We start from the raw sequence: 10,106 nt of genomic DNA on the forward strand, positions 1-10,106 counted from the left end.
ACTGCAATCTGTTCATTGGATTACTTGGCTATTCACAAAAGCATCGATTATGAGAGGGCCATCACAAGAAGCTAATGCAACTGATCATCTGTTATATGAACAACAATTGTCAAAGCATGATAAGATCAGCCATAGCCTATGCCCAAAGCTCCACCCGTTTAATTTCAAGTCAGAAAGAAAGTCTTTTCCTTGTTTTTCAAGAACAGTTGGTTCAGAATAATAGCCTGAAAGTAAACAAGCACATCTCACCACCACCAATGAAAATATCATCTTTAACAAGAGTTCTATCATCTGTGAATGAGACTACATCTAAAGTTAGAATGATTCAATTTATGGTACAATGGCAGCCACAACAACTAAAACATGCCTGATGAAAGCATTAGTACCAAAATTTGGTGCCAACCCCTGTATACATATGTAATGGGCAAAAGGAGGACACAGAAGTGCCAAGAACACGGGGAACAAAGAAAGATGATTAACAGCAAAGCACAAACAAAGCTTTCCATTTGATTCAGTCTGGAACCCGGACCTCCAATGTCAATAATTTGGACAAGGATATCATTGATTTCTCCCTTGTCCCTGGGCATCAAAGATTTCAAGCTTTCCAACAGTTAAATATCTACAGAGGGAAAACTCATCGTCTGCATCCACCCAGAGAATAAAGCTGACCAAAGTGCTCGCAAACCATGGAAATCCCTACTACACTGATACACTGAAGAGGTGGAGGTCGGAGACTCTGAACACATCACCTTTGCTCACTTACCACCCACCCCTGTAGAAGCATACCAGAAGCTGAGTCTGAGGAGTTAGCCAAAGTCCATCCACCACTAGCTGTGTTAAAAGGAAAAAAATAATTAAAAAATGGGGTATTAAAATGCAGCCACACCAAAATACAAGATAATATCTCCAAACTCGAAAACTAAACTGAAATTTTTTGATCCCCAAAAAAGGAATGTAAGGGGCAACCAGTGTTTAAGGATAGGGAATAGCTCGGAGATACTGGGAAAAAGTTTAGGGCTATAAAAGGAGCTGCTTTCTTTTTCTCGGAGCAATTTCCTTTGACATTTGAAGGAGAGAAATTTAACGACCAACTGGAAATCAATTTTCAGGAGGAAGAGGAAAGCAACAGTAATGTCTTGATAATTAGGACAGAAGACCCCAAATTTCCAACTTCTAAGATATCTTTGTTCTTACAGAATTAAATCAAACTAGAAAAAGGGATACATGCTCCAGCAGAAAACCTTTAAAATGATAGTGCACAAAGGTGGAAGCGAGCAGTGACTCTTATTTTTATTTTTACATTTTTTTTTTGGATGGGTGGGAGGTGACAACTCCTCACCGGGTTATGTATCATAGTTTCTGCATAGGAGTAGCAGCTCAAACATATAAAAATCCACAAGCTTACAGTTTGAGGTATGCAATTTAATGCATGATGTCCTGGCGCTTCCCTACATAGAAATGGCACTCAAATGCTTAAACAATGTAGGAGGCACTCAACCGTAACAGCTAAAAAGAATCTGCTGATTTAAAAATAAAACATGTCTCACCTTTCAAAATCACAAGATTGTAGCTTTTCCTGATCTTAATGCCACGACTGCTTGAACCTGAAGCTCTCACTGTCCCATCCTCCCTCGGGATCCTTCCTCTTCAGAACACCACCAGGTACAGCATACATCCTACCATGCTCCTCTGCTAATGATTGAGAACCAGCAACAGACAGTTGCCTTGACGTCAAAGAAACCAACTCCTCTCTCCCTTCCATGTCCACCACTCCAGGGCCTGCATTGAGGTCCAGACCCTGCCTGCCCCATTTTCTATTGTGGTCCATGGTACAATTGCTGTTATTGTCGGGAAGACCAACGACATATGGCCTCGGATATTGGGATGACACAGTGCCAACAGGACCCAATAACTGTGAATTTACAGATGGCGTATAAATCCTTCCACCAGAGGAAGGATCAACGAAAGAAGTTGATCCAACTGAGAATGATGCAGAAGGAAGTGCGAAACTTGTTCCAAAAGGAAATACAGGATACTGGAAAGGGGAGGATTGGAAGGGCACAGCAGGAGAAGATGACAATACAGAACTCCGGTAAACATCTGGGGTGAAAGGAGAACCAGCAGGAGGACCCAAGATTCGCTGTGCACCAGGTGTGACTATTGGGAATGGCGTCTGCTCCACACGATCAGGCAAAATTGATGGAAGTGTCACAGTTGAATAAGTACTACCAGGGGTGAACCACGAAGAAAGGTTCCCCATTTCCGGATTGTTCAGTCTGAGGTTAGAAGCAGGCAGTTGGGAACGCATGCTTCCCTGATGATTATCATGGAACAGAGACTGTTCTGCGTTGGACTCATCAACACCAGGCCCATTATTTAAATCAAAGTCCCTCCTCACATCCCCAGTTGGCAAGCCAATCATTGACGCTTTTGAAGGAAAAACAGCACCGTCCAATCTACAACTGCTACTCACGGAGCACTGTCCTGCATCACCAGGTTCATCAAGTCTATTTAAATCAAGATCAAGTCCTCCAGAACAACGAACAGCAGGAGAATCTATCACTTCATTCTTCAATGAAGCACGATTAGCAATATGGTCCAAAGGAGAGATCAACTCTAGAGCAGAATCTTGACCATTTATGTCGTCAAAGGTTCTTTCATCTGGTACATTCAGGTCGATATCTAATTGAGGGCGACTGTGCTTGCTGGTAGAAGCTTCAGCACGAGAGATGGTTGCTGAACTTAACGGCATATCAAGTGATTTTCTGGGCTCAGCTGGGCGAAATGCACTTGTGGCAGCAGAGCCTTTCCACCCAAACTCACCTTTGACCCTCAATAGCTCCTCAGGTGGAACAAACGGACCTTTGGCGGCGGCAGCTACAGTAATGGAGGCAGGCAGACTACAGGAAACTGAGGATACAGCAAAAGGCAATGGGTTCATAATATGGACATTTGATAGACATCCAGGGCCTGTAAGGATGATTGGATCCCCGTATTTCCCCTCATCAGAAAAAAAACCTTCATTTAAGTCAAACTTCACCTTTGAAGCAGACTCTGGAGCAGTAGTAGAGACAAAAGAAGTCTCTTCATTGGCAGATCCACAGTCCTTTGTTTTATCTGCTTCACCAGCAGAGAAGTTTAATTCTCTAGATTCCCCATGTTTCTGCAATTCTGCATTTGAAAATCGAGGTCTATCTTTCTGATTGAGTAACAAACCAGAGTTCTGCACAGGGACAACATCCTTCCTTTCAACACTAGCTTCGCCCTTCTGATTTCTTGTAGTTATGTCAGTTTCAACACGGGCTTTATCCTCAACTGAAGCTTCAACATTTCCTTGATCGGATTTTGCCTTTTCAGACAGATTAACAAGATTTACACTAGCTTCATCAGATCGTCCACCTCTGACTGTGGTGGGATCTCCACTAGAACTGGTCGGTAAGCGCTCTTCCTTGTCACTTCCCTCCATCTTTTCGGAATTTACCACTACCGAAGATGGTTTCATCCCAGTACTAGCAATGTTCAACACCCTGTTCACGCCATTTTTATTCTCACTATCAAATTTATAAGTGCAGACTTCAACTGATGGTTTCTGGTCTTCCGAGCTTGCAACTGCACTAGTGATCTTGTCTCCTAACACTGAAGTACCATCTCCACCTAATTTAGCATCTAGAGCACCTTCAACTTTGACCTCACGGGACACCACCATTTCCTCATGGAATTGCTTGCTTAATTCACCATCAATTGCCTTCTCAGATACACTATGAGGTGAAGAAGCATACTTTTCCACCTCACCTGACTTCTCAGTGATCTCCAACTTTTCTCCAGCCATCTGTGAATCAAAGCAGGGAGAGTTGAACTGTTTATTGCATCCACCTGTCATTGTTTCTTGAGAAGGTGAAATGGAGGCCTTTCTATCTCCAGGTAACTCCATTGCAGCACTCATGGATGAAAGCAGTTTATCCTCGGACCATGAAGCACTAGCAATAGCGAGTTTCTCTCCATTACCAGTATCATCATTTTTACGGTCACCAGCTGAGATATCACCAGGAGGTGACTTTAACTTAGCATCATCGCCTGTGCAAGCATCTTCAGCAGCAGGGATGTTTCTTTGTGGGGAAACAGAAGGTGAGACCATGTTAGACTTGGACATTTCTTCAGCAGCCACACTGGCAAGGAGATTCATACCAATAGCATCACCCAGTAACATAGGCACGCTTGATTCAGAATATTTTACACAGCTCTCAATCAAAGCATTCATGGGGCTATAAGAAGCTTCATGCAGTTTTCCAGACTTGGGTTCAGTCCCTGATGTACAAGCAGCTCTAACTTCTGCTGATTTCCTGCTGTCATCAACAATCTTGCTTCGCACCTCCTCTGGAACAGCAGCTGGTGATCCATCGCCATCATCAGAACCAGTTAGTATATCTTTGAAATCATTACTCTGCCATGATTCAGCATTTGTATCCAAATTTGATCGATCTGCATCAGTCTTCTCCTTTAATGTTTGGTCAAATTGATCACTCTTCTCAGAAAGCACGGGAGAAGAAGCACGGCTGCTCATGTTCGTAGGGTCCTCATAGGATCCTCCACTGGCACTCTGCGCAGGACTGCGTCCCCTGTTGGGTATCTTAACTATCAATTTGTGACCACTTCCCTCGAGAACTGGCACATCCATAGTTTTTTCACCACTCACTGCAGACTGTGGCAACTTTTCTGAAGAAGGATTCCTATGTGAACTTCTGCCTGCAGGACTCTCCTTTTGACTTCCAGATACTGATGATCCAGGATATCCATTAACTGACTTCCGGTGACGAGAACCACCAGTAGAGATCTTGATGCTGTTCATTGACACTGCAGTTGAACTCCTTCCATCCTCTTTCCCCGAGATCGACTGACTGTGGTTGTGAGACTGGCTAGAACTGCTGCTCTTATCTTCCCTAGCTGAAGGGACATCACAAGACCCACCAACCGAGACTCTGTGCTGACCCTCTTTTCCAGATGCAGGTGATGATGCTGGTTTGGTTGAGCCTGGGGACAAGGATGCAGACTTTATAGTAGTCTCCCCTTGTGAAGTCTTTATTGAGGCCATTCTAGATGCAGAAAGTTGTGCAACTGCACTCTTCGTCACATCATTTGGACAACCAGGATTTTTGGTAATACTATGAGAAGCCTCAGGCAACCTTGATTTAGAAGGCCACGTGACAGCCTGATTTGAACCGGACTTGGCATCAATAATGTTCATCTCAGCTTCAACCCGTTTCTTCCACGTATCAACTAAACTCCGTGCCTTCCTCTGTATTTCTGTGTTTTTATGCTGCCGCAAGTGATTGACAGACCTGCCAATATGGCACATCTGCAGTGCTTGAAGGTTCACGGGAAGCTTATCAAGTGCACGAAGCAAAACAAAGAGAAATTCCTCAACTGATTTGTCACCATCTTTTGTGTTACTAGATTCACCAATCCGCCCTTTATGAACATCTTGAAGCCACTCGTCTAACACTGGTAGACCCCTTAACTGTACAAACCTAGTAAGACAGTCAAAATTTTCAGTTGCAGCTACAACACTTGCAAGCAATGAGCGACTGATCAAATCCATTTTCTTCTCATTTCTATCTGGCTGCATGAGGTGAACTAGCTTCTCAACCCCTTCAGAGTTCACAAGCCCTCCTTTCTCCGTAATCTTAGAAATTTCAGACTTTAATATGCTTTCAGCTTTGATTTGACTAGAATCTATATCTTCTGTTTTGATTGAACGTTCACGTTTAATTGACTCGGGGCCCTGATCTCCCCGCTCCCTTTTCTTTCCCTTAACATGTGGAGGAAAAGAAGTTACACTGCTCTGTACATTATCTGAACCTGGTTTCAATTGCGATGTTGACATGGAACCATTCATTGGTTTCGGAGAACGACCACCCGGTTGCACCGTTGCATGCATCTCTACTCGTGTCTTATTTAATAATTGACCTACTTCTTCTTGTAGCTCCTGCAGAGGAGAAGTAGTATTGTATGAGTGAAACGTGACCAAGACGATCAAGAAAATTAAAGCATAAAAAGTGCACAATTTCTACTTTCTCCTAGCATCTTAGACATCACCCAAAAGAAGAGCCCCAAAATCCTTCTATGTTTTTTTATGAAATCAGATCCAATAATAGTATTAAGAAATAAATTATATCTTTCTGTTCAACCTTCAACCCCTATCTCTCTTCTTTGCTTGAGATAAATAATTTTCAACAGTTTAGCATAGGTAATACAGAACTATCAAGCAATAATAACGTACTTTGATGTAATCTTGATCAGTTAACCACCATAAACACTCGTTTGAAATATCATAAACACGCCGGCAAATAAATGAGGATATCCCTGTTGGAAGTTCAGCACCTTTAGAAAGGAATGCAACTTTACACGGATGCAGTAGTGATGCAGCAGGTGTCTCATCCCTATGAAAGGAATAAAAGATTTCGTTGGGTGCGGCTTCCAGAAGGATGCCCTTGCCAAGCTTAAGCTCAGCAGGTCGATAAAGCCAATTAACACCTAACTGCAGATTATTGTCTTCACTCAACTTTAGCCTTCGGATTATTCCAATGAAGGGAGGGGAATCATGAGATGGTTTGAACAAAGCACAATCGCCCACACTAACTTTGCGACCATCCTGCAAAGAAGGAATAAATTTTCAACTTCACCAAGTAAAGATGTCTAAATCAATAACGAAACAAAGCAATAAAATCACATAAGTAGAAGCAAACAAAACAAAGCTAATAAATGAACTCATACGCAATAGAGGAACACATAAATAGCAAGAGCTCCCAGCAAATCAGGGGTCTCGAGAGGAATGGGGAAAGCTGTCGTCCACATTTTCCACGTGTTAAAATGAATACTTGCAGATACGTAGATTTCCACACAAGTTATTTTGGCAATTTTCTTTTTAAAAAAAAAAAAACTGGTAGTACTGTATTTTGGCAATTTCTTTTTGAGATGGTAACAATATTTTGGCAGTTCTATTTCAAATTACTTCATTGAGAACGACCGATAGTATCAACAGTCGGTGCAAATTATGGTAAATAGTCGAATTTGAAGTGACTTTACAATTTACTGCTTGCGTCATCTAAACATCCAACAACACTCAATAAAAGTGAGTCCAAAAACGACATACAATCATGTAGCTAACCTAAGATTAAAAAAAATTGTCCCCTACTTAAATATTCGCACCAGTGTTGCTTCCCAAGGATCTATTCTAGCAACAAAAATTTCTCCAAACAAAATACATGCTTTGACACGGTAACTATGCTTGCTTCAAAAAATTTATCTGGTGAGCTCCTCTTCTCAATTGCTTTCGTTCCTTATGAAAACAAGGGAAATGGCAGACTATTTATTGCCAAAAGCTCCATTTGAATACAATCTACTCTGTGACCGCACCCATCACTGTTGCAAGAAGTGATGTGACAGAGAGTATATTGGACATCTTTTATCATTTCCAACAATTTGCATCAACAAGAATAGCAATAAGTAGTAGACTTCATGTCGGGCCCAAAGTCCTCAGGTGCAATGATAAAAATCTTTGGAAGAGCTATTTTGCTAGAAAAAGGAAACAAGAATTTCTGAAACTCTCCAGTGCCCCCGAACACAGAACTTGAAATGAGCAACAAAAACTTTACCTTGCTGTAAATGTCAAAAATTTAAACAAATACAGAAGATAGAACATCGTCATTTGACATGAGAAAGTAAGAAGCAAATCAAGCTCCACATAACCATGCCCAGTTTTCACACACAAAGTACCACATTATGGACCTCTCCAAAAAAACCAGAACAACCTACTCATGAATTTCAAATGCAAACGACTATATCCAACCATGCAACACCACAACAAGCTTAGCGGGGTAGAGTGATGAGATCTTAAAACAATTTCCAGCCCAAGTTACAAGGATGCCCATTTCCCAGAAAACTTGAGATGGAAAAATATACAAGAAAAAACTGGAGATCAGCCTGCAACCTGAACCTGAACCGGGCTTCCACAATACCATAGATAAAAGTAACAAAGGGAAACTTCCAAAATAAAAGAGAATAAATGGAAGTAATTATCTTTGTGAGAGAAGGAGAAACAGAAGAAATTAATAAACACGAAATAAACAGTGCAGGCACAATCAAAACAACGGAAAAGAAAACAAGCAGTAGGAGAAATTAAGGAAAAAATCGGAAAAACCCACCAAGGCAATACCTTGCAGAACGAATCAGCTGTAATAGTAGAAACAACAGAAGAATCACCGACGGCTACAGTCGTCGTGGTCGTAACAGGCATGTGCTGACCACAACAAGTCGACCGTCGACAAAGTTCACTTTCCCTTTGTCCCTTCCCATGCATAATACAAATCGACTGGCATCTTCTCCAATTATTTCAACACCTTTTCTAGCCAGTCCAGCCTCAAACATCAATTATCCAATCCAATCCAATCCCCAGCCAATTGATAACAATATCAATCTATTCCACCAAAACCCTAGAAAAATCCCCAATTTTCTCCAACCCCCAAACAACCCTAGAAATCCCAAATTCACAAAAAGCAAACCCCTCGATCGCGTTAAAATCGTCAGACACCTACCTTCCTTAACTCAATTCCAAAGGCAACACGTCAATTCTCCGATCTGCAACCCATCAAATTAAAGCTCAAAAATTCTAGATCCAACTAATTCAATACATACACACAGAAATTCAAATCAATACATACACAGATATACACACATACACACAGAGACAGAAAACATCATAGACATATCGAAAGAACGAAAGAGAACGAGAACAAACCTTCGTAAATTTTACGACCTAGACGAGTGAGAGAAATGTGTTTTTTTTTTTTTTTAGAGAGAGAAAAAAAAGACTGTGGCCGAAGAGAGAGAGATTATAATGTATAAATATAATTTAGTGTAAATAAATAGATCGATGTGTGTGTTTTTCTACGTGCGTGTGTATGTGAGAGAGAAAAGAAAAAAAATTAAACAAACAACAAAATTAATAAACGTAAAGAAAATCAAAAAGCGAAAACAATGTCCCCAGACGGCAAAAGGGAAAGTTGTACTTTCCAACATGGGGTCGCAATGGAGTCATATTAATTTGATTTCGATTTTTTATGTATATAATCATTTGAGCTCTAATATGAATATCAAACATCAAAATAAAAAACGCATTTTGTAGGGACGGTAGAAAGAGAAAAACGGGTAGATGGGGCAGGGCATTGATAACATCACCCACGTAGGATTATTTTTTTTCAAAAAGGAAAAGTGAGATGTGGAATGTGAGTGTGACTAAACTAAGGGATTTTGACTGATTTAAGGATGTAAATCATATGTCTTTGTTTTTCCTTTAAATCATTTCTCTTTTTCTGTGGGAATTTTTATTGGTATTGGATTCATAAAATACCCAATTGTTTGTACTGTTTCCACATGCATGTGGTTGGGTGATTCACTGGGTTCAGAAAGGGGCCAATGTGAGAATTTGTTGTTTGATTGAGGGTTGATTTAGAGTTTTCAAATAAATTGGAGGGTCCTTTTTGTTTTAAAAGTGATGTGCAAGTAAAGGGTGAAAGGGCATATGGCATTAAGGTTGTCTTCTGATGTACCAACACTTCATGAAGTATGTTTTCTGAGCCATTCCCTATTTCTCTTCCCACTCTGCTGCCCAAATTTGGGTCCAGAAAATTTTGCAAAAAAAACTATGTTGTTACATTCAATGAGGTTGGACTTTATTGTTACTATTGTCGTAATATAATTTAAGTTTGTGATATGTTATTTGTTATTACGTATTTCTTTTGTGATATTTTTAATACTAAGAAATGAAGGATCATCAGTGTTTTGAATTTGGTGATCAATAATGTTAAAACTTGCAAAGTCTAAAGGTTTATGTGTAATTCATCATGTGTAGTATCGATCATATTTAGATATATGTTCTTCAGTAATGTTAAAACTTGCAAATTATAGGGATTGTGAAATGAATTAAGATTAGGATCTAATACTTAAATTGTTTTGCACCAAGTGTTATGAAACTTTTTATGATTTTTTCTACAAGTCAATTTTAAATGCTTTTTCTTATAAGAGTATTTTTTTTTTACATATTGATAAAC

At 40.2% G+C, this 10,106-nt stretch overlaps 1 protein-coding gene across 7 annotated transcripts; it reads right to left on the reverse strand.

Annotated features, from left to right (window-relative positions):
* Nucleotides 1–205: 205 nt before the first annotated feature.
* LOC125860883 (uncharacterized) lies at nucleotides 206–8,892 on the reverse strand. Of its 7 annotated transcripts, none has more exons than XR_007445896.1 (6): nucleotides 8,795–8,892; nucleotides 8,213–8,634; nucleotides 6,278–6,649; nucleotides 1,548–5,983; nucleotides 1,406–1,448; nucleotides 206–772 (listed from the first exon to the last, which is right to left on the reverse strand). XR_007445896.1 is itself a non-coding variant. In XM_049540920.1 (5 exons), the coding sequence occupies exons 2-4, from the start codon at nucleotides 8,354–8,356 to the stop codon at nucleotides 1,583–1,585; spliced, it is 4,917 nt and encodes a 1,638-aa protein (XP_049396877.1). In that variant the 5' UTR covers nucleotides 8,357–8,634; nucleotides 8,795–8,892; the 3' UTR covers nucleotides 206–772; nucleotides 1,548–1,582. The 7 variants fall into 7 exon arrangements, 4 of the variants coding, with proteins under 4 accessions (XP_049396877.1, XP_049396875.1, XP_049396874.1 ...); XR_007445895.1 differs by having other exon boundaries at nucleotides 206–827; XR_007445894.1 differs by having other exon boundaries at nucleotides 206–831.
* Between the last annotated feature and the right edge of the window lie 1,214 nt (nucleotides 8,893–10,106).

Source organism: Solanum stenotomum, chromosome 3, assembly GCF_019186545.1.
Source record: "Solanum stenotomum isolate F172 chromosome 3, ASM1918654v1, whole genome shotgun sequence".
Taxonomy (NCBI): Eukaryota; Viridiplantae; Streptophyta; class Magnoliopsida; order Solanales; family Solanaceae; genus Solanum; species Solanum stenotomum.

Coding starts and splice junctions, on each gene's coding strand:
- LOC125860883 (XM_049540920.1), bottom strand. CDS start 8,356: ATGCATGGGAAGGGACAAAGGGAAAGTGAACTTTGTCGACGGTCGACT. Junction 6,650..8,212: donor CAGCTGATTCGTTCTGCAAG/GTATTGCCTTGG, acceptor CCTTCTTTGCAG/GATGGTCGCAAAGTTAGTGT. Junction 5,984..6,277: donor CTGATCAAGATTACATCAAA/GTACGTTATTAT, acceptor TCTCCTCTGCAG/GAGCTACAAGAAGAAGTAGG.